Genomic DNA, 23519 nt, shown 5'->3' on the forward strand with positions numbered 1-23519 from the left:
GCCTTCCCTCTCCTGCCTGGACTGGCCTTGCCTCCTCCGGGCCATGAGACCACCACCAGCAGCTTACATGCTCTGGTGACAACAGCACATCTCCCAGCACACGTCCAACCCCAAAGGGGGCAGCCATGGCCAGTAGGAGTGGCACCAGAAGCAGACGTGGTGCAAGGCTGGGGGCTACGGGAAGTGTTAGGAGTCCCTCCCACAGTGAGGTCCTGTTTTTGGCAACAAGAGAGGGAGACTGAGCCCTGATGAGGGAACGGCAGAGACAGGCTAGTCTGGGATAGCAGATGCCTGCACAGGCAGAGACATAGAGGGGCAATGGTCCCAACTCGGCCTCCAGCCCGCATTTCCTACAGCAGCCTCAAAAGGAAGCACCTTGCTGGGCGCGATGGCTCAGGCCTATAATCCCAGCACTTTGGGAGGCCAAGGTGGGTGGATCACGAGCTCAGGAGATCAAGATTATCCTGGCTAACACTGGCTAACATGGTGAAACCCATCTCTACTGAAAATACAAAAAATTAGCTGAGCGTGGTGGCAGGTACCTGTAGTCCCAGCTACTTGGGAGGCTGAGGCAGGAGAATCAATCACTTGAACCTGGGAGGTGGAGGTTGCAGTGAGCCATCATGCCACTGCATTCCAGCCTGGGCAACAGAGTGAGACTCCATCTCAAAACAACAACAAAAAAATAGAAAAAGAGGCACCAAAGGCACTGGCCAGGCTATGTCAGAGCCCTGCCTCCCCACAGCTCACACTGTTCCCTCCTGCAGCTGGGAGCTGGAGGCCATGTCCCTGCATGCTGCTGCCGTGGTCTCAGTACAGCTGGGAGTTACAAGAGCGACTTCGGGGCAAGGGAGTGGGCTACAAGCAACTCTACATATGAGGGCTGCTCTGAGGCTAAGCCAGGCCCAGCTCCCCCCAGGTGTGGAGGGCTCTTCCTTTTGGGGACCCTGGGTACCATATGGGAGCACTGAGAGATGCACCAAAGTACCCTAAGGGAGTGGGGAGAGCATCTTCCCAACACGAGGAGCTGGGGGCACAGCTCGACCTGGCCCCCATTCCCTCCTCCCTCTCTGCATCCTGGGAGGTGAGCAGGAGGTGCTTCTCTGCACACACCCACCCTGCTGTTCCCAAGTCTTGTGCTGGGAGGGCTCTGAGGCCACTGGGCCTACCCCTGCCCTGGGGCCCTCACGGTCCTGCCCACTGCTCTGCTCTGAGGGTCTGATGTACTTACCATGAGAGGGCTCAGGCTCCCGGCCTGCTTGTGTCACCCCCACCTTAACCTGTGGGCAAACGTCCTTGGTCTCCATGTCCAGGGAGCATGCTCCTGACTTGGCTACCCAGCTCCACTGGCCTGGCCGTCTCCATTGCTGTGTTGATCACCACCCGTAGATAACTTTTTATTCCTAAATCCCCCAGGACACTGTGCACTCCCACACTGCCCCTGAAGAGGGTGATCATGCAAGCCTGCCCAGGCGGGGGCAGCGGGGTGGGCTGTCCCTCTCTCTCCTCAGAGGCTGGGAGCACTCAAGGCTCTGGAAGGTTCTGCTTGTGTGTCACAACCCCACACTGGCCTGAATGCCCTTCGTGGAGGCCAAGCCCGTAAGCCTCCCACAGATGTGTGCCCTCACCTCTACCCTACCACATGCCAGCGTCACAGAGGCCACCACTGCCCAACCCCCTGGGGCCTGAGCCTGTTGGTGCCTAGCTCTCAGAGGCCCCAGCTGGAGGAGGACAGTGTCCAGACTCCACAGTGGCACTGATGGTGTCCCTGCCAAGCCCACCCAGCACCATTCTGGCCAGGCAGCCATGTCCCAGCCTCTGCTGTGTGTTGGAAAGAACTCATGGGGCAGCACCCTTGGAGGCCAGAGGTGGAAGCAGCCCACTAGTTCCAGGCCACTCACCTTGTGTCTCCAGTAGGTTCTGCACCACCTCCTCCAGGCCGACCAGGTAGATGAACTCGTTGTTGGCAGCGCTAGGCAGGAAGTTCATCTCCGGGGCTGGGGGCTTGGGCGGGGGGATCTCAAGCAGCGTCTTCTCCAGCTGTTTGCGCAGCGCCAGCTTGGCAGCTGCCTGTCGGCTCGCTGGAGACTCAGCGGAGGTGACCACAGAGGCCACACTAGTAGGGGTGGAGTTGGCCTGAGCAGAGGTGGCTGTCGTCCCCTTCAGTGATGCTGCGGTGGGCTTTGGGAGGTTAACAACTCAGTCAGGGTGCTCTGTGCGCTTGCCCAAAGGAAGGCTCCCCAGCGCCCCCACGCCCGAGGTCCCGTCGGCTGCACTGACTAACAGTCCCTTGATGACAGCATCCTTACAGAAGTGAACCTAGCTGTGACACCCAACAGACTCACAGAAGCCAGGGCAGCAGGGAGAACTGCAAAGAACACACCACCTTAGGAGATGACTGCTCACCTGCACACCCGTACTGAGGTTTACCAGATAAACTGCACACACTGAAAATCTACTGCTTGCTGTGCTCCACCATGTGAATGTGAGGGCACCCACGTGACTGACACCAGGTTCTGGTGGTCACCACCCTGCCCATCAGAGCCACTGTCCTCTGGCTGTGGCCTGGCCTGCCTTCTCGCAGGGTATGAGGGTGCTCACCGTAGTACCCCTATGAGCCTCTCTGCATGCGCTCCCCTGGGATGCTAATGTTTGAGGCAGTCCCCAAGTCCTATGGGGTGATGCGAGAAGCAGCTCCTAGGCCAGCCTCTGCCCCTTGCCCTCCATCCACCCGAGTCCTTGCCACTCCAGTGCCACTTCACAGTCCTACCTGGATACCAGCAGCAGACCCCTGACTGCCATCACCAGCCCCACAACTGCTGTATGGAGCTCCTTCCGAAACCCAGAACTGACCACATGCCAGTGGCTTTTGGGGACTGAGGACCCTTCTGGAAAGCTGATGAAAGCTGTGCAGCCCACCCCTAAAAAATGGACACAGCCAATGACTTGCAAATACCACACGGTAGGGCACAGGGTGTCCAGGATGCCTTCCCAGGGCCCCATCCCTCAAGAAAGGCTCTCAGAGACCGGCCTGCCGGCTTGTTGTCCTCTCAGCAACCGAGACCAAACCCAGGCCTCCCCCACCTCTGACCAGCTAGTTCCCCTCCTTCCCCTCATAGCCTCCCTCAGCCCCACTAGGAGCACACCACCTCTCTGCCATTGGCTGCCTGTGCCCACCCTCAGGGCACAAAGACAACAGAAGGCACTGGATAAAAGTTCACAGGAGGGCAAGTCACGGTGGCTCACACCTGTAATCCTGGCACTTTGGGAGGCTGAGTCAGGCAGATCACTTAAGGTCAGGAGTTCGGGACCAGCCTGGCCAACATGGTGAAACCCTGTCTCTACTAAAAATAAAAAAATTAGCTGGGTGTGGAAGCAGGTGCCTCTAGTCTCAGCTACTCAGAAAGCTGAGGCAGGAGTATCGCTTGAACCTGGAAGGTGGAGGTTACAGTGAGCTGAGATTGCACCACTGCACTCCATCCAGCCTGGGCAACAGAATGAGGCTTTGTCTAAAAAAAAAGAAAAAGCCCAGGCACGGTGGCTCAAGCCTGTAATCCCAGCACTGTGGGAGGCCGAGGCGGGTAGATCATGAGGTCAAGAGATCGAGACCATCCTGGTCAACATGGTGAAACCCCGTCTCTACTAAAAATACAAAAAATTAGCTGGGCATGGTGGTGCGTGCCTGTAATCTCAGCTACTCAGGAGGCTGAGGCAGGAGAATTGCCTGAACCCGGGAGGCGGAGGTTGCGGTGAGCCGAGATCGCGCCATTGCACTCCAGCCTGGGTGACAAGAATGAAACTCCGACTCAAAAAAAAAAAAAGGAAAAAAAAAAAAAAGTTCACTGTCTACCTGGGTCAGTCCAGGATTGGTCTTCTCTGCACTCAAACTGACCTTTGAAAGCAGGCAGGGACGCTGCCCAGAGCCTTGCTCTTGTCTGAGAAGGGCGCGCAAGAACAAACTGTGCCAAAGAGGGAAGAAACAGCGAACATGCCCACCAGCAAACATGCCCACGAGCAAAAGCCCCTGCAGAGCTGGTAATTTTATCTGTCAGCCAGGGTGCCTGCTTCCAGCCTGCCCGCCCCTGGGTCCTGCTCTTCCCATCCTACCCTACTTTCTGGGGGTGGGGACAGACCCTCCCCATCTCAGAGACTCTGTACAGAGGTGAAGGGACACGCTACTAAGAATAGATGCGCCTGGTGCCATGAGAACATTTGCTGACGAGGCGACTGGAAGAAGCCACTGCTGGGAGGGCGGCATGGGCTCCAGTGCCCCCTGAGGCATCCAGGCCCATCACCGGCCTCTCCCGGGCCTTGACTATCCCCCTAAACCTGCTGTGTGCCACATGCTGTTTCCTCGGCCATGGAGCTGGTGAGCAGACCCCACCTTCAGCTCAGGTCTGTGTGTCGCCCCACTTGGCAGCTGCCCACCTGTGCTGGATGGCAAGTCTGCCCACAAAACTTGTGCCCACCACCCACACAGCCCTGTGGCCCCCAGGAACTCAAGTCCAAACCCCTGCCTGGCTCTGAGGAAGCAGGCAGGTCACACCACACAGACTAGGGAGACACTACTGTGCCTCCAGAACCTGGGCCAAAGGGGAGCGGTCACAGGTGGGACCTACACTCTCCCTGGTGTGGTGTGGCGCAGCCCTTACCTGCGGGATGTTGACAAGCAGGCTGGTGTTGGGAACGTTGGCGACGCGGATGAGGCCCTGCTGGATGATCCTCTGTCCCTGAATCTGCACACTGGGCACTGACGCTCGGGGGGCCAGGAGGAGGGGCGGCGGCCCTGTGCTGGAATGTTGCCTAATGCTGTGAATCTGCTGTTGGGGTAGGGTGGGGAGAACAAAAAATTCAACTGAGATCAACAATGGAGGGGGGCCCGAAGGTGTAGGGCACCTTGGCCCCAAGGACTGGTAAGGGTCCTATTTTCGAAGGAGATGATTGCTGAGGCTGCCAGGCCTCTCCAGTGTGCACCGCCCTGCTCACCTGGGCCCCCCTGACGAGCGGGGGCATGACGACCTGGGAGCTTGCCTGTGGCCCCAGCTTCGAAGACACCTGCTGCCCACCACGGACCAGGGGTGGGGGTATGACACTGCCGGGCATCCGAGCTGAAGAGGTCTGTCAAAGACACCAAGACCCAGATTTACATGGACACCCCCCCTTTTTTATTTTAAAACATGCAGGTTTGCTGCTTTTATGAAAGCACATACTTATTTATTTTTTTTTTTTCTAAGTAGCAGAGAAATTAAAAAAGAAAATTAGCTGGCTGGGCATGGTGGCTCACACCTGTAATCCCAGCACACTGGGAGGCAAAGGCAGGTGAATCTCTTGAGCCCAGGGGTTTGAGATCAGCCTGGGTAACAGCAAAACCCCATCTCTACAAAAAATAGAAAAATTGGCCAGGCGTGGTGGTGTGTGCCTGTAATCCTAGCTACTTGGGAGGGTGAGGCAGGAGGATGGCTTGAGCCTAGGAGGCAGAGGCTACGGTGAACCTAGATCGCGCCACTGCACTCCAGCCTGGGTGACAGAACTAAACCCTGTCTCAAACAAACTAACACTCAAGGCAAATGTGTAACACAAAATTAGCAAAGATGACTACTTATTCTAAACATTGGAACAAGGAATAGTGACTCCATCCAGAGCCATGCAAACCTGGGCTCACTTCTGAGTGGGTCCCACCCACATGGCAGTTCATTCCCACGTGACACTGGCCCACCCAAGGCAGGATGGGCATTGCCACCCCCTAGAGGAAGCTGGGAGGCTTGTTTGAGAGGAAGGGGCAGGAGGGTCCCTTCCAACCTCAGCCATGTAGCTGGGAGAAAGCTTCTGGCCCTCACCTGGAGGCCCTGGGAGGAGGCTCTCTGGCCCAAAGAGTCAACATGAAGGGAGATCAGACTTGCCAGGGGCACTCACTGGAAGGCTCCCTTCCAGTGTTGGCCATGATTTCTGTCTGTGACATCAATAGTGGCCTACTTTGGGCTGTAGGGCTCGGGAAGTTCGTATGTGCTTCTTCCTCTGGGCTGTAAGGGAGCCCAAGAGGCCTGTTCTTGATAGCAGCAGTGCCGGCAGGGCCCCCATGGAGATGCAGACAGGACACTGACCTGGAGTGATGGCTTGCCAGCAGGAATGTTCTGGGTCCCCCGAACAAGCGGGGGAGGGGTAGTCACGGTGGTCCCGACAGAGCCTGCAGGCTGCGAGAGAGCAAGACACCAGGAGGTCAGGGGCCACGAGGCACCAAGATTTAATGCTGGCGAAGAGGACTGACTTCCTCCTCTACGGCATCAGGCTCTCAGAGGTTCTGCTTGAAGGCTGAAAATGACCCAGTCTGCGGCAGGAGGTGACAATTTCTACATGGGCCTAGGAAAGACTTTCCAGCAGCGCCACCCCTGGCTCTCAGCATCACTTCCTGGCTGCTCCCTGACACCCACGCAGTGTTGGGCACCCCCTGTGCTCTCCAGGGGACAGAATGGCTGACAGCAGCAGCGCTGCTGAGGCAAAGGACCCATGGCCCAGTAGACAGGGAGATCTCAATCACTGTGAGAAAACGGTGGCTCTGGGCACTTTTTAAAGCTGCATGTTCCATTAGAGAAGGGTCAGTGACAGATGTGGTGTCCCTCAATGAGTTTTTAGCAAGTGACAGGAAACAGAAAAAAAGAAACAGGCAGGCTCTTTCCAACCCACTTGCTAACCAGGTAGGTGGGGGGCGGGGGGGAGGGTCAAAAAACAAACCCCCAAGCCAAGGCAGGGAGAGTCTGGTTCTTCCTTCAGCTCTTGCCCAGGACACACACACTTTCTGGTTCACTGAGACAATGACTGAAGTGCTTGGGAGGTAGGAATTTCCCAGAACAGAGCCCTCAGAAAGCCTAACAAAATAAACTTAACCTTGCTGCCCATTAAAGCTGCATCTAGAAGCAGCACAACGGCGAGCTTCGGGCTCCAGGGAAGGAGGAGGAACAGAAGCAGGGCCCCCTGAGAGTTGGGGCCGAGCTCCATGGGAGCTCAGCACACGTCTAGCTGGGAGGAGACCGAGACGCACAGCAGTGGGGAGGACAGCAGAGGCTGGGGCATCCCCTGCACCCACAGGCCAGGTGGCCTTTCTGGACAGAGCTCTTCATCCAGGAACGTGCTTCCAGCGGCACCAGACATTTGTGCTCCACTTCCTTGACACCTGTTGTCTAAGAAGTGAGCTTTAGACCCTCAGATCCAGGAATTCACTTAACGTTTAGCCAAACACAAAATAGACATAGTGCCCACTGTGGACACATGGCAGGGAGCTGCGACTCCCTGGCTGCTCCCTGTCTGCCCCTCATGGCCGGCTCTCTCCTAGTCATCCTCCACACCCGCCACTCCACAAATGGGGGAGCGGGACCTTGACCCACACTCCCTCAAGGAAGCCCTTTCACCTTTCTGGCCCCTGACATGGATGAGGGGGTCAAGGCAAGGGCAGGGGCTCCTGCTCGCGCAGGGAGGATGACAGGCACGCACCTTCTGGGCAGTGGCTTCCTTTTGTATCTGACTCTGCCGCAACTTTTTCAACAAAACGAGTTTTGCTTCTTCTAACCTTAACTCTTCTTTCAGCTGTTTGATCATCCTTTCTCGCTCTTCAGGACTGCTCTTCTGCAGAGGTAAGAGGAACAGGGCTGAGGAGGAGTGGCCTTGGTGGGGAGCAGAGGCCCCGCCGTCACCAGCTCCACCTGAGGGCGCCGTGAGTGGGCAGGGCACAGCGGGGCTCTGGCAGCAGCACCACCACGTGGCTCACCATGAGTGCCTCAGTGCTGGTCTCCTTCAAGGCCACCATGGTCAGCCCATTTACTCTCGGGCTCGAGGGCTGCTCATTGTCGGAGAGCACGATCACGTCAGGTGAGGGGGGTCTCCTCTCCGACTTCATGTCACTGTGGGGTAGAGACAATAGTGACCAGAGGGCCCTTGACAACTGGACCCAGCACCCACCCTGTGGACACATGGCAGGGAGCTGTGACCTCCCTGGCTGCTACCTCTGTCTGCCCCTGCACAGCCGGCTCTCTCCTGGTCATCTTCCACTTTCCCAGCCCCACCCCATGGCACCCGGGCTGCCTCCATTCTCTTACCCACACATCATAGGGCGCCCAATCCCAGTGCCCAGGAGGACACCTCGATGGTAGGGACTGAGGGTGTGTATGCCCCCTGAGCATGACATGGTACTTCGGAAAACATGGCCACTCCCTCTACCATGTGGCTCAGAGTAGTTAAAATACTCGGCTCTGGATCCTGGGGCCCTGCTCAGTGGTAGCCCCTGGTGGGGCTTGTGCATGCCGCGTCTGATGGGATGTGTGTACCTCACCACCAGCGGCAGCTCCTGTCCATAGTAGAAACCCTTTGAGGGGGAGCCCAGCTCCCTTCATAAACCAGCCTTTCTTCTCTCTCAACCTAGGCAGGCCAATAGCCCTCACGCCTGGCAGCCAACCTGTCCCCAGAAGACTGAGGGGTGTGTCCACAGGCTGACGGCTTGCTCACAAGGTGGCACCAGGTGCTAGATGGCCCTTCTTGGGTTCCACACGGCGGCAGCAGCTATCTGTTTTGAAACTGACTAGGATACAAGTTCTCTCAAAGACCAGAGACTCTCCACCTGCCTGATCTACTCATGGACTGTCACCCTCCTGCCCACTCCGTTACGTCCCAGCTCAAATTGCATCATGATACAATCAGGGGAAGTACTTGTAGGCTTTCCATTTTTGTTATTTTGTCAAAATATGGTCACAAATGTCTAAAAGTACAGCTGATGAGCTGCTGTTTTTCATCAGAACCGGGTAACAGTGAACATCCATTCTATGCTTACTGCAGGACAGGCTCCAAGCTAAGTGCTCACGGCACCCCCACGTCATCTGACCCAGGCAGGAACACATCAGTATGATTTTCCTCTTCCTGCGAACGATCCTCTAGGATATATGTGTACATCTGACACTACTGAAGGCACAGGGCTGATGACCTGCTGTGGTGTCATTAGCCTAACCCAAGTCCCAGAGACGGTACTTTGTCCCTAGTTAAGTGGCTCCATTTGCTGACGGCACAAGGCAACCGTCCCTGAAGATCTGAGTTCATTGCACTTTTTTTTTTTTTTTTTTTGAGATGGAGTCTTGCTTTGTTGCCCAGGCTAGAGTGCAGTGGTGCAATCTTGGCCCACTGCAACCTCTGCCTCCCTGATTCAAGCGATTCTTCTGCCTCAGATGCCTGAGTATCTGGGACTACAGGAGCATGCCACCATGCCTGGCTAATTTTTGTATTTTTAGTAGAGGCAGCATTTTGCCATATTGACCAGGCTGGTCTTGAACTCCTGACCTCGTGATCTGCCCGCCTTGGCCTCCTAAAGTGCTGGGATTACAGGCATGAGCCACCGAACCTGGCCCATTATACTTTCTTTCATCAGAGTGAATCTGGTCGTTTTTAGTCAGCAGGAAAACCAGCCAAGGACAGAACTCGTCCTCTAGGTGGCACTGTGACCCAGAGAACAAGCTCAGACAAAGTTAACTGGGAGCCACAACTCAAAGTTGTCCCAGCTCTTACTCTGCCAGGGTCTAGTTGATAATTAGACCCCAGCAGGGTTAAGGAGAGTCTCAAGGATGAAGAACGTGACTCTGCTCTAGCAGCCTTCAGGACCTCTGAGGTCCCCTCCACACCCAAGTGAGCTGCGTCCTCAGGAAAGGGCGGACACAGAGCACCAGAGGCTGAGGCTTGACCAACGCTACCCTGGACTCCGGATGCCAGACTCCGGAACCGCTTTACTTGCTCTCCTCTGGGCCCTCCTAATTCCACCCATCAGAGCCACGTGGCAGCTGTACCTGAATGCTGGTCCTATCCCTGATCCAGCCAACTTCTCACCAGAGACCTGGGCGTGGACAGAAAGGTGCCATTTTGAAATATACAATCCTCCAGGCAAGGGGTTATCAGCCACATTCTAAGTCCAGAACCAGGTAGTTTGTTTCTAAAGTAACCCAGGGCACCTCACTCAGGTCTTAGCAAACCCCACCTGCATGTCTCTCCTTGCTGCTGGCCCCGTGCCACCCAAGATCGACTTTCAAGGTGACCTCAGGGCTCTAATTCCAGGCTCCCTGGACATGCACACACACTAAGCACCTCAGAGGCAGGCGGTCCCGAGGCTCCAGCACAGAGCTGCAGCTGCTGGCCTCCACCCAAAATGAACTGGGAGCAGGGGGCCAAGGCAGCGCCTTGTATAGAGTTACAGATACACTTCCCGGGCCAGCACAAGCCAAAATGAAATGACATGCTATAAGGGACTTAACACTTATCATCTTATTGTGGGTATGTGCTTCTTCCAGAGGTGAGATGTCTAATAAAATTCAAATCTGCCTAAGGGAAGAGGGCAGACGAAGGGTCCAGAACACCTAGCAGCTGAAGCTGCCTGAGAGGGCTGCTCTGACCAGGCCGCTCCCTGGCCCCATCTTGGCCTGCGACTAATCAATAACTCATCCAAGAGATGATGTCACCACCCATCAATGATCCTCAGCATCCCAGCAGCCAGCAGGGAGTGAACTTCCTGTATGCTAATCAGGCCACCAAAAAGTCATGTGACAAAGGCATTTCCCTCCTTGGTCACATGACCCTTTAACTGTGCCTTCCAACATGAAAACCATGGCAACGGCCAGTTCCAACCGGTTTGTGACACGCAGCCTTCATTTTGAGAAGGGAGGTAAGGGTTCAGGTGCTGTCAGAAAATGGAGGCGCCAGGCTCACCCCAGGGCTGTGGAACTGCAGGCACTTCCTGTGTGGTGCCGGCCCACATGGGGCTGTCACTGCACCACAGGCGCCAGCCACCTCTACACACACTGCACACAGGGGGCTGCTGGCCCTTCTAAGTTTCTAAAACGAAAAACTTTGTTAAGCTCACTTTTTAAAGCAGAGAGTCTCAATACTTTTTAAAAGAGAGTTTAATTCAGGAAAAAGCATGTGGCTCAAAATGATCGCAGGCATTATTTTAGGGAAATAATTTAATTATAAAAACTGTCTAAACAAAAGCAGTGGCAATCTAGCCCAACATGCTGGGAGGGATGGCATCATGGCCCAGGGACAGCATCTATCATTCACTCCACAGCGGCCGTCCGGGCACCAAGTTTATATGGAAGTGACGTTGTATTTCAGGGCAAATCCCATAAGCCTGTCCTGACCACCTTGAGAAGCTTTAAAGTAAAACTTAGTGATCAAGAGCTTTTACATGACCTACAAAAATGCCCGGAAGCAGGCCAGGCTGTTATCAGCGTAAATGGTCTCACCCCCGACCCCAACGCTGGCACCAGCCCTGACCTCACAAGCACAGAAATTCTGTTACCTGCCAGGAACTTCCGTAGAGTTTCCTGGAGGAGAGGCCAGGATTATAAACTTCAATCGAGACACGATCCCACTTCCACAGCACAAGATTATGGCTTTCAGCTGCTCACCAACCAGTGGTCAGTACGTGGTTAATATTTAGTGTCCCCTCAGCCCGTGCCAGGAAGGAGTTGTCCTTGGAGGCTGGGACCTTTGTGCTTCTCTGAACAGCCCTATTTGGTATGCAGGAAAGGCACACTTCATCCCCCTCTCCCTCATTCATTCATTCATTCATTCATTCCTCACTCACATTTGCTGAGAGCTCATTTAAAAAGCAGGTGCTGGCTGCGTGTGGTGGCTCACACCTGTAATCCCAGCACTTTGGGAGGCAGAGGTGGGTGGATTACAAGGTCAGAAGATTGAGACCATCCTGGCCAACATAGTGAAACCCCATGTCTATATATATATTAAAAAAAAAAAAAAAGTAGGCCGGGCGCGGTGGCTCAAGCCTGTAATCCCAGCACTTTGGGAGGCCGAGGCGGGTGGATCACGAGGTCAAGAGATCGAGACCATCCTGGTCAACATGGTGAAACCCCGTCTCTACTAAAACTACAAAAAATTAGCTGGGCATGGTGGCACGTGCCTGTAATCCCAGCTACTCAGGAGGCTGAGGCAGGAGAATTGCCTGAACCTGGGAGGCGGAGGTTGCGGTGAGCCGAGATCGCGCCATTGAACTCCAGCCTGGGTAACAAGAGTGAAAACTCTGTCTCAAAAAAAAAAAAAAAAAAAAAAAAAAAGTAGAAAAAGGTGCTGCAGCATGCAGTGGGGGGAACCTCTGAATAAAGTTAGGTTCTGTCCTTAGGGTTCAGTCTACCAGGATGGACAGACACAAAAACAAGACAGGAGGGGCCGCTGGCGGGCGAGGCCATAGTTGTGCTCAGGGCTGGACCTGTGAATGTCAGACCACTGCTGTCACTGCCACAGCAGCAGAGCAGCTTCTCCAGAACTTGTATAAATGCAGCATGTCCTCCTTGCCCCAGACCTGCTTGATCAAAGTCTGCATTTCAGCAAGATCCCCCAAGTCTTGCACACACTAGGGAAGTTGGGGATGACCATGACCTGCAGCCTGATGAGGCCTCGGGCCAAGTAATCCTCCTCCAGGCTGACTGGAGGAGGCAGGGCCCAGCAACGCCTTCTCCAGCCAGACAACCATTTCCCTCTAGAACCTTTCCTCCTCTCCTCTTTCAGGCCTAGCAGGGTGGGCTGCCGGCTGTGTGCAAAGGTGGGATAAGGGCTCTGCTAGATCCAACACCAGCCCTACCAGACCACTTGTCCCTTGTGCAAAGACTCATCTTGGGCTCACTAAGCCCTACGCAACATGAACCAAGCAGTTCACATCCCCCGCCCTCCTGGGACCTGGCCCACAGCCACGGCCTGCCATGCCTCCACATACACTGTTCCGTTTGCAGAACATCTCTCCAACATGCCCCAGGAAGCCGCCCCTGTCCCGCTTCCCCGAGATGAAGGTCATGGCAGAACTCAGGGTTCCCCTCAGCAGAGTACAGATCTGAGCAGAAACCCCCTCACTTCCCAAGAAGGGCTGGCTGGTGGGTCTCTTTCCTTAGCCGCACCCAGCCCAGTGACTGGCCCACCCACTGTCAGCCTAGCAAGCCCTTCTAAGTGCCTCTGGCTCCCTGCGCAACACCCCCAACCCTCGCCTTGCAGGGTGACATGTCAGCACCTGTCTGACAAGCAGGATCCCGAACCCTGAGCTGGGGGCCATCATGACCTCCTTCAGGGGGTGTGGCACCGGCACAGCAGCCAGGGACCTATGGCCCCAATCCGCAGCACAGCATCGGCTCCCAACCAGGGACAGGGTGTTCCCAGGGTGACCTGATGAACAAAGGGCAAGGAGGTGTCCACCCCTGGGGTGACACCACAGCCCCAAAGAGGGGGCCAGCCCCTGTGTCCTCAGAGCCAGGAATCTCCTCCTAAGTCCATCATGGCTGGGGATGGGGGAGAGGCTGGCTGAGCCCGCTGTGTGCGGGTGCTGCACCCCGAGCCCACACACTCCCACAGAGTAGCTCCTTTAGCTGGAAGTGGCCTGGAGCTCACTGGCCACCACTGCCCAGACTTGGACTTGAAACACCTGCAGGTAAGCCAGGCTGTGGAGAGAGCCCTCACCCAGTGAGTCAGAAGACAGCTGCGTCTCACTTGGCTCTGCCTCTTGCAAGTGACACTTCCCTGTCCGTGGCTCCTGCATGGCAGGGGAGAGGAATCCCTGTCCCGCCGCCTCTCAGGGCTGCCTGAGGTGAGACTTCGGTGCTGAGGAGAATCAGGCACCTTAGATGGCAGGGCTGGGTGCAGGGGGATCAGGCAGACTTGCTGACCTAGAAGTGCTCAGCTTGGGCCTCAGGAACAGTGACCTTCCTGAAAGCACTGACAGGTACCCCGCAGGCCCCTAGGATGGAGAGAGCCCCAGGACAGACCCCAGCCCGGTCCCCGCACCTGGTCCCATTCTCACTTCAGAGGAGATGGAATTGTTGGCCAGGAGCTGCCCCAGGGCTGTCATTTGGTGGGGTGGGGGTGGCCTGCTGTCAGATCACATGCTGCCTCTTCAGAGCCAGCTGCTCACATCCAGCAGCCCCAAAAACCCAGACAGCGGCAGTACCACGACCTCCTGAGGCCAGATGGACGCGGTGACAGGATGCAACCTCCAGGGGGCTAGGAGTGTGCAGAAGTGCTTTTCTTTCAGATTATAGGGCCTTAGAGGCAAGTACTTCCCAGGGTCCCCCACATTGGGAAGATAAGGGCAGCAAACAAGTCGCCCTACCTTGGCCTTGCAGCTCCCAGATGGGAGCAACAGCAACAAGTCAACTTGAAACATCTGCCTTACCTGAAAGCTTTCTGAGGAGAGCGTGGGAGCCCACTACAGAGCAGACAATCTCAGTCAACTGGTCTTGAAAATGGGACATCTGAATATTCACAACCCCCAAGGGCAAAGACTGGGTCTGCTCGGGGCCTGGCAAGGCTGGGGAGTGCCCACCTCTTGCTCTTGCCTTGGTGGAGTTTCCAGGGTTGGGGCTTTGAGTTCAGGACAGACCAGTGCCGCCTGTGCACTGATGAACCCCCTTGCACAGTGGGCAGCTGCTTCCCTCGTGCACACAGATGCTGTGCTGCTGGAAGAACGGGAAACTCACAAGGATTTCTGAATTGTGTGTCATCATGTGTCTTTGTAAAGCAACACACCCTGGAAGCCAAACTCCTATGCTTTGAGTCCCAGAGCTTTTGTGGACATGAAGAAGGAGCCCTAATACTCACGGCTGACAAAGCCCTGTACACCGGACTAGACTCTGCAACGCCCACCTGCCCATCTCTGCAGTCCTGAGGAGGCCGGAGGCTCTGGCTAGGTCTATTCATAGCCCCTGTAGTACTGGACCTGTGCTGGTTTTATGGCTCAAATCCCAAAATACAGAATGCAGACGTAGCGATATGATAAGACTTTTGGGTGTGGTCACAGAAGCCTTGTGGCTTCTGCCTGGCCCTCAGAATGCTTGCTCTAGGAGAGATGAGGTCTGACTGCCCCAAACTACCGTGGGGTTGGATGCCCACGCTAGCCCACACTACAGGGGAGATGGAGACAGGCATGGAGACTGGTCCAGCCACTCCCAGCTGTTTTGGCCATCACATGTAAGTGATGAAGCCACTGGGGACACTCAGTCCAGCTGACGTGGGACTGCAAAGACCACAGAGCCCCAGCAGCAGTGCCCAGCTGGGTGGGACCAACCAACTAGCAGAACCGACAGGCTGAAAAACGTCAATACCTTGCTGCTTTAAACCACTAAGCTAATGGAGCCGACAGCCCAGCCTGGCCCCTGGGGAGCTAACCCATATCACTGTAACTCCACTTCCTCCCTTAGACCGCCCCTAGACGCTATCCTGGGACAAAGCAGGGAAAGAGAAAGGGGAAGAAAATGGTTTACCCAATTAACTACCCGCCGAACCTTAAAGCTCCCCCCCAACAGAGGGAACAACAGCAGCCTGCAGAGGTGCCCCCGGGCAGGTGTAGACTTGGGATGAGAACAGTTCTAGGAAGGTCAGGTGGGAAAGCAGAACTGCCAACAATGACATGGGGTGAAGAGGGCCCCAGGGAAGAGGAGGAGACACTCTGCTGGCCCGGAGGCACCTCAGCTTTAGGCACCACCTGGAATAAAGTGAGTCAAGCCAGAAAGCACTTCCTTGGAAGTCCTATGATGGAAAAAAAGGACACAGTTGTCATTGAAAAAGGACACAGTTATCATCGGTTCCCCAAGTTAGTCCTACCACTGAGCAACTTCTTTTGTTAGAGACAGGGTCTCACTCTGTCACCCAGGCTGGAGTGCTGTGGTGTGATCATAGTTCATTGCAGCCTGGAATTCCTGGGCTCCAGTGATCCTTCCACCTCGGCCTCCCAAGCTGCTGGGACCACAGGCACGCACCACCATGCTTGGCTAATTTTTTTTCAATTGAGACAGGGTCTCTTACTCTGTTGCCTAGGCTGGAGCACAGTGGCATGATCATGGCTCACTGTATTTTTCATTTTTGTACAGGTGGGGTCTTACTGTGTTGCCCAGGCCAGTCTGGGCAGTATCTTGCGTGGCAGGCGCATGTAGCGGGTGTGCCAACATACAGTTCTGGGAGCATTCGCTGCAACCTGGGTGTGGGGGCTGCTCACAGGGACCCCATACAGTTCTCCTTCCTTTCCTAAGGGGTAGTGTTCACTCAGAGATGCTCAATTCATTAGGAAGGGCACTCTTGTCCAGACATAGGCTTTGCCCCAAAACTGAAGAAATGCCTCTCCTGAGGGCTGTCTGCTGCCCTCCCGAGAGCCACCCCCTCTCCATGCCCTGAAACCCACCTGCTTCTCACTAGCCGCAGCCCATCTGTGGTTCCCCCAACTCCCTTCTTAGCATCCCTCACACTCCTCCTGCCTCGTAACTTGAGCTCCTCTTGGCTGGGATGTGAGAGAAAAGCCCAGAGCCTGCTTTGTGGGGCCCAGGAAGACGGAACACATGCTGCTTCTCTGCCACAGAGGCCGTGGAGGTGAGCAGCTGGGATGGGGTTTTTGAAACCCAGCCATCCTTCTTCCTGGAGACTTCAGGTCCAATGACCGCTCTGGGACTCCATTATGGTGAGCCCTGCCACAGCGTCAGCTAAAGAGCTCAGGAAAAAGAGAGGGAGCCTGTGTGGCCGGCCCAGACCTGTGGGCCCATCCCCACCCGCTCTCCTTTCACCAGTACAAAAAGGAGTGGTCTCAGGTCCCCAGCTAGAGCAGAGGAGCCCCACGCAGCGCCCGCCCCCAGCTTCAGCACAGCCAGGGGGCAGCCAGCCCGTGCTGGCGGGATGCCTTCTAGGAATGCAACAGCCCCTGAAGTCAAAGGGCCCAGCCAGGGAGGCCCAGAGGATGCTGTGACAGGGGCCAGTCTCGGGGGCATGCAGAGTGGCTTGGCTGAGGTGGTAGGTACAAGCCTAGGAGATCCTGGTACCATGCTCATTGGGCCAGCAGCCTCTACCCACTCACGAAAGCCCCTGTAGCCTGACCTTGCCAGCAGCTGACACCACTGGGGAGGCCACAACAAATCCAGCAAGCTCTGCTTAGAAATACAGGAAGACACATGCATTAGAAAGGACTAGAATCGAAGAACTGAAAAGCTAACTTTTCAGGTTTGGAAAACCATGTAAACACCTGCTAGGCCTTTATGATGGCCATTCCTGGGCCAACCACCAAAATTCACCTTTCCACATAATCCTCTAGACAGCTCCATTGTCACCCCCAGTTCCCAGTCCAGGGAATGGTCATGAGGGAGGCCCACATGACCTCCTAAGGTCACACACTGGGACCTGCAGACAACCTGCGTTCCTACGGCACCTGAGCTCCTGTGTGGACCCCTCACTGTGTCAGGACCCTGGGGGAACCCAAAAGAGGAGGTCTGAGGTTGGAGAGGGTGGGCCCCATGTGACCGGCAGTTCTGACAGCTGCTAATTCAGGTTACCAAATATCTTTATCTTATTTTGAGACAGTCTCCCTCTATTGCCCAGGCTGGAGTGCAGTGGCGCAATCTTAGCTCACTGCAAACTTCACCTCCAGGGTTCAAGAGATTCTCCTGCCTCAGCCTCCCGAGTAGCTGGGATTACAGGTATGCACAACCACACCCAGCTAATTTCTGTATTTTTAGTAGAGACAGGTTTTCACCATGTTGGCCAGGTTGGTCTTGAACGCCTGGGCTCAAGTGATCCACCTCGGCCTCCCAAAGTGCTGGGATAAAGGCATGAGCCACCGCACTCGGTCATATTTTATTTTATTTTGAGACAGGGTCTCACTCTGCAACCCAGGCTGGAATGCAGTGGTACAATCAAGACTTACTACAGCCTCCACCTCCTGGGCTCAAGTGATCCCCTCACCTCAGCCTCTCCTGAGGGCCTGATGTGGGGAGAGTAAAGGACCGAGAGGAGGGGAAACCCTGGCCACTGACTGTAGCACCAACATCAGTGTTCCCTTCCTGACTGTGGTCCCTGCACCCATGCCAGGCCCACCTTCCACCAGGAAGGAAACACTGGGAGAACTCATCAAGCAGGGTGGAGGAAGGACTCCCTACAGCAAATGAACTGAAAGGCATCTCCTGGGAGAGATGCCAGCTTCCTCACCAAAACACAGGGAGAGAGAAGTCACCTGTGTTCATAAAAGCCACGAACAAGAAACATGCACTGTTTCTCAGACGACCACACACTTTCTCAATGAATGGAAAGCGCCTGCTGTGCCTGGAAACGTCCTGCCCCTCTTTTAAACATCCGCGTCACAAATGGCTGGAGACCTGTCCCTTCCATCTGTCCTCCTGGTCAGCTAGGTGCACCCACACCCCAATCAGACCTGCTCCAGCTGCTCTGCGCAGAGCAGCCACAAGTCACCCATGAGGACCGCTGAAGAGCTGGATGCACCTCTGCAGGTGTTAGGGGACCTGGTCCATTCACCAAATCTCAATGAGGCCAGGTTTCTTCATCTGCAGGAGGGGACGCCACTCACTTCAGGGGGCAGTCATGAAATGCAATTAAACCTCAACCTCTGAGTAGTGTCTCTGAGGTATCCCATGACAAAGTGTGACAGGATGAAGCCCTCCTGTTGCACACTGCAGTGGAACGGCGCCATAAAGAAAGGGGCATGCGGGACCCTTCATGCAAAGCCTCGTGTTTCGTGGAAAGCACCTGATGGTGTCTGTACCAGTGATGAAGTACGAGCTTCCAATAATCAGCGCTCAGAATTTTAGAAAACTTAGAATCTGCCACATGCTGTGAGCTTAACAGCTTCCCAACGGATCAATGGTGACATTGACAAATCTGATTTTGTGACACTAAATGATGATATGTGTATCTGAAACAGCTCTGTAACTCAGTAAACTACTATTTTCCAACGTTCAATGGTATTACAAACTCATACATGAGTAAAAGGTCATTCAGGGGAAGAAAAGATAAACTCCCAGGCAGAAGAATCCCAATTTATCCAGACAGTTCACCTTTGAAGAGGTGAGCATGAGCTCCCATCCTTCAAGAGTAGGCTGTGGTGGGGCACAGTGGCTCACACCTGAAATTCCAGCACTTTGGGAGCCGAGGTGGGTGGATCACTGGAGGCCAGGAGTTTGAGACCAGCCTGGCCAACTTGGTGAAACCCGGTCTCTACTAAAAGTACAAAAATTAGCCAAGCGTGTTTGCACATGCCTATAATCCTAGCTACTGATGACACTGAGTCAGGAGAATCGCTTGAACCCAGGAGGCGGAGGTTGCAGCGAGCCGAGATGGTACCACTGCACTGCAGCCTGAGTGATAGGGTGAGACTCCATCTCAAAAATAAAAAATTTAAAAAAGAGTGGGCTGTACATAGTAACTTCCTTGCAAAGAGGACAGTATGGAAAAGGTGGTGGGGGAAGTAACTTTACAGTAGAAAAATCTGACAAGTAGCATCTCAGCCAGATGATCAGTCAGGACCAGAAGTACCTTTGGTATGATGTGACAAGAAGGGCACTTCACCCTCTGTGGTCACCCTCCCCTAAATCCATCACCTGCCTGTGAGAAAAGCATCTGACAAATCCCAATGCAGGATGTTCTAAAGAACACCTGACCACTGCTCCTCAAAACTGACAAGGTCACCCAAAACAAAGGAAGTCCAAGAAAGTGTCACAGTCCAGGAGTCTAAGGAGAAGCAAGGACTAAATACAATGTAAGAGGCTGCGGCAGAAAAAGGACAGCTGGAAAAAACTGAGGAAATCAAAATAAAGTAAAAACTTGGTTAGTAACAATACACGGACCTCGGCTCACTACTTGGGACAAATGTCCCCTAGTCTGTTAGTGACGTGGAAACTGGGACAGGGTTTATAGGGCTGATCTTTGCAACTCTTCTTTGAATCTTAGACTATTCCAAAATTTAATGTTAATTTTAATAACAGACTTTTCTGGCTGGCAGCGGTGGCTTATGCCTGTAATCCCAGCACTTTGGGAGGCCGAGTTGGGTGGATCAGAAGGTCAAGAGATTGAGACCATCCCGGCCAACATGGTGAAATCTCGTCTCTACTAAATATACAAAAATTAGCTGGGTGTGGTGGCGTGCACCTGTAATCCCAGCCAATCAGGTGGCTGAGGCAGGAGAATTGCTTGAACTTGGGAGGCAGAGGTTGCAGTGGGCAAAGATCATGCCACTGCACTCCCGCCTGGCAAGAGAGAGAGACTCCATCTTAAACAAACGAACAAACAGAAAAAGATTTTTCTGTTTGAAGTGCAAAAGAGTCCCACATATTTTAATGTAACCACGTACAAAAAGCTCACTGATGAGGTTTCGGAGTCTAAGGGCCAACTCACCAGTAGCAGCCCGCCACTCTGGATTTTTGGTTTCTCATTAAAGGAAGCAATGCACAATTATCTGAAAAGCCCACAGAACTGCTCCTCCACTCTCTAACCTCTTCTCCATGCTAGCTGGATTTTCTTCACCAGGCTTCAAACCCTCACAATGAATCGCAAGAGGATGGAAGCAGACACAGCCAGGGGAACCTAGCAGCTGCCTTCTTAGTAAGCTGAGTGTTAAAGAGATTTGCAAAATAGATTTTTAATAAAAAGTTATTTATACCAATGCCACAGGTCTATTATAGTCATATTTAAATAAATTAATAAATATTTTCTTTTTTTCGAGATAGGGACTCAACTCGGGTTGTCCAGCCTGGAGCACAGTGGTGCCATTTCAGGTGACTGTTGCCTCTGCTTCCCAGGCCCAGGTGATTCTCCTACCTTAGCCTCCCGAATAGCTGGGACTTCAGGTGTGTGACAACACTCCCTGCTATTTTTTTTTGTATTTTTAGTAGAGACAGGGTTTTGCTATGCTGCCTAGACTGAAATTTCTCCTTTCCTTTTTTTTTTCTTTTTTTTTTTGAGATGGAGTCTTCCTCTGTCACCCAGGTTTCAGTGCAATGGCGCACTCTTGACTCACCACAGCCTCTGCCTCCCGGGTTCAAGCAATTCTCCTGCTTCAGCCTCCCAAGTAGCTGGGATTACAGGTGTGTACTACCACGCCCGGCTAATTTTTGTATTTTTAAGTAGAGACTGGGTTTCACCATGTTGGTAAGGCTGGTCTCGATCTTGTGATCTGCCCGCTTCAGCCTTCCAAAGTGCTGGGATTACAGGTGTGAGCCACCATGCCTGGTTTCCTTTTTTTCAAATTTTTTTATTTTTTGAGACAGAGTCTTGCTCCGTCACCCAGGCTGGAGTGCAGTAGCGTGATCCCGACTCTGCCTGCCGGGTTCAAGTGATGCTTGTGCCTCAGCCTCCTAAGTAGCTAGAATTACAGGCCCAGCTAATTTTTTTTGTACAAATGGGGTTTTGCCATGTTGCTCCGGCTGGTCTCCAACTCCTCACCTCATGTGATCTGTCCACTTTGGCTTCCCAAAGTGCAGGGATTACAGGTGTGAGCAACTGTACCAGGCCAATATTTTCAAATTTGCTAACCGCAGTAAATGGCAACAGACATATCCCACAAATCCAACCACTGTCTGGGGCCCAGAGATGGAAAAGGGGAGGTGCCAGTGCTTCGGGAAGAGGATTTCCCGTCTGTCAGCCTTGTCGGTGGTTCAGAGGCTGGGCTTCCAGTCCTGTCCTCCTGACACATCATGGCCCATATAACTTTCTTTTTTTTTTTTTTTGAGACGGAGTTTCACTCTTGTTACCCAGGCTGGAGTGCAATGGCGCGATCTCGGCTCACCGCAACCTCCGCCTCCTGGGTTCAGGCAATTCTCCTGCCTCGGCCTCCTGAGTAGCTGGGATTACAGGCATGCACCACCATGCCCAGCTAATTTTTTGTATTTTTAGTAGAGACGGGGTTTCACCATGTTGACCAGGATGGTCTCGATCTCTTGACCTCGTGATCCACCCGCCTCGGCCTCCCAAAGTGCTGGGATTACAAGCTTGAGCCACCGCGCCCGGCCTCTTTTTGCTACCCAAGTTTAATAGGATTCAACACACAGATACACTATAATAGCTTATAAAACCTATTTAACTGTCAGCCAACAAAATTTGACCACCTTAAGGTCTTCATGGTCTTATGTGGCAACTGTACAGCCCCTATGTTGGTCTAAGTCACAGAAAGCTGGTGTCACCCAGGGAGAAGCCTGGGCACCCTATGGCTGTGGCTCAAACACGGGAACATGGCTGGCCAGGTCACCCAGGAGGATCTCAGCATGAGGACGCTATCCTGAATCTTGTGCCCCAGTGCCCCCAGAGTGCTGCTCTCCGGGACTAGTCATCTCCTTCCTTCTAGCAAGCTGGCCGCCTCTCTCCTGTCCAAGTGCCTGAGAGTTCCTGGGTTCCACCCAGGCTCAGCTGCCTTCTCCAGAAGGGTGTCCTGAACCCAAGGCCCAGTCCCAGCTCTCTATGTTCCACCCTTCCTGCACCCAACAATCTGGTCTGGCCCACCTTTCCGGCCTCTGCTCCTACCACCGTGTGCCTTCAGACTGAGCCCTGTACCCAGTGCACTGTGATTACTGGGCCGCAGTCCCCTTAAAGCGTGCCCTCAGACCACTCTTCCCACACTGCCTGCAGACACGCCAAGTCTCCTAGGGGCTGGGCTGATGGCTCTCTTTAGAACGCTCTGTTGTATGAAAGCTATCAGGGCCCTGCCTTGCGGAATTCTGCATGGCACCAGGTCTCAGTCCCATGAACCCCCAAGCTTTTCAATTTGATTACAACACAACTATTTTTAAAGATATAAGCTCTAAAAATCTGCAGTCCTATGGCACCAGTCCCAAGCAAAGGAGGCACATAGCAACATGTGTTATGTCTTCCACCTCTCCACCTATCAGAGGTCCGTCCCCTCCCTTGTTTCCCACCCTCCAGGGAGAACGGTGGCATCTGCCCGAGCCTCAACCACAGAGAACTCAGCATCTCCAAAGGCAGCTGATTCAGCCTGGCTTCAGGCATTACCCTGCCTTCCTCTCTTGGGGGTTCTTCCCATCAGCACTGTGACTTTACACTATGGTGGAGCCTTGGTTCACAGAGGAGACAAGAGGTGTTCACAAAGGAGGGGTGGAGTGTCCCAGGCCACACATAGGTTCGGTACACGGCTGATCTGGGCTGTTTATACCACGTTCTTTTTATACCACCAGCTGCCCCCTCAGGCTTACAAATTATAATTCATATGCTCATCTTAAGAGAAGAAAAAACTCAAAAAGATCTCTTCTAACCAGGTAGGCTTTGCTTTTCTCCCAGGGCACATTCTGCTAACTGGGAGAATACCGCCCTCCTCGGTGTGATGCCTGCCTGTCCCACCCGGGATCACACATGCCCCTGCGAGTTCCTGGGCATCCACTCCTGTTTCTACGTGTTCTGCACACAGAGACCCCCAAGGCCTGGCCCTATTGCCCTTCACCCGACTCCACCAGGTTAGGGGACCATGAGGGACAGGACTAGCTCTCTCAGTCTAGGGAGCATTCAGAAGCAGACCCGTAACCTCCAGTTTGGTTACGGTGCAACTGCTCGCAGCATGGCAGGGAAACTGGCTGCAGACTGAAAAGCAACATAACTGAACTCCGTTTCAGCAGGCAAAGCGGAGCACTGGTCAGGTAGATGGGATATTTAAATAACCCGCTACAGCAGCTGGCGCATCAGTTACAGGAAGAGGAGCCTGTCGGTGAGTGACAAATAAGGCAACGGCA

At 54.0% G+C, this 23519-nt stretch overlaps 1 protein-coding gene and 1 long non-coding RNA gene across 12 annotated transcripts in view; one reads left to right on the plus strand and one right to left on the minus strand.

The window, feature by feature from the left end:
- Positions 1-23519, minus strand: part of GATAD2A (GATA zinc finger domain containing 2A) — a 122516-nt gene that overhangs the window by 8834 nt on the left and 90163 nt on the right. For 10 of the 11 annotated variants that reach the window (XM_032271236.1, XM_032271234.1, XM_032271233.1 and 7 more), the window contains 6 exons: positions 7760-7892; positions 7486-7617; positions 6102-6191; positions 4987-5118; positions 4653-4820; positions 1902-2181 (listed from right to left, as the gene is read on the minus strand). In XM_032271236.1, coding sequence (XP_032127127.1) covers positions 1902-2181; positions 4653-4820; positions 4987-5118; positions 6102-6191; positions 7486-7617; positions 7760-7892 — 935 coding nt within the window. The remainder of the gene's footprint in view (positions 1-1901; positions 2182-4652; positions 4821-4986; positions 5119-6101; positions 6192-7485; positions 7618-7759; positions 7893-23519) is intronic. The other variant, XM_032271228.1, reaches the window with a different exon arrangement.
- Positions 8214-22271, plus strand: LOC116544688. Its single transcript, XR_004265998.1, has 3 exons — positions 8214-8224; positions 18004-18009; positions 22189-22271. It is a non-coding gene; the product is annotated as an uncharacterized LOC116544688 (long non-coding RNA).

This window comes from Sapajus apella, unplaced genomic scaffold (assembly GCF_009761245.1).
Source record: "Sapajus apella isolate SASKATOON/1434 unplaced genomic scaffold, GSC_monkey_1.0 scaffold227, whole genome shotgun sequence".
NCBI classification, from domain to species: Eukaryota; Metazoa; Chordata; class Mammalia; order Primates; family Cebidae; genus Sapajus; species Sapajus apella.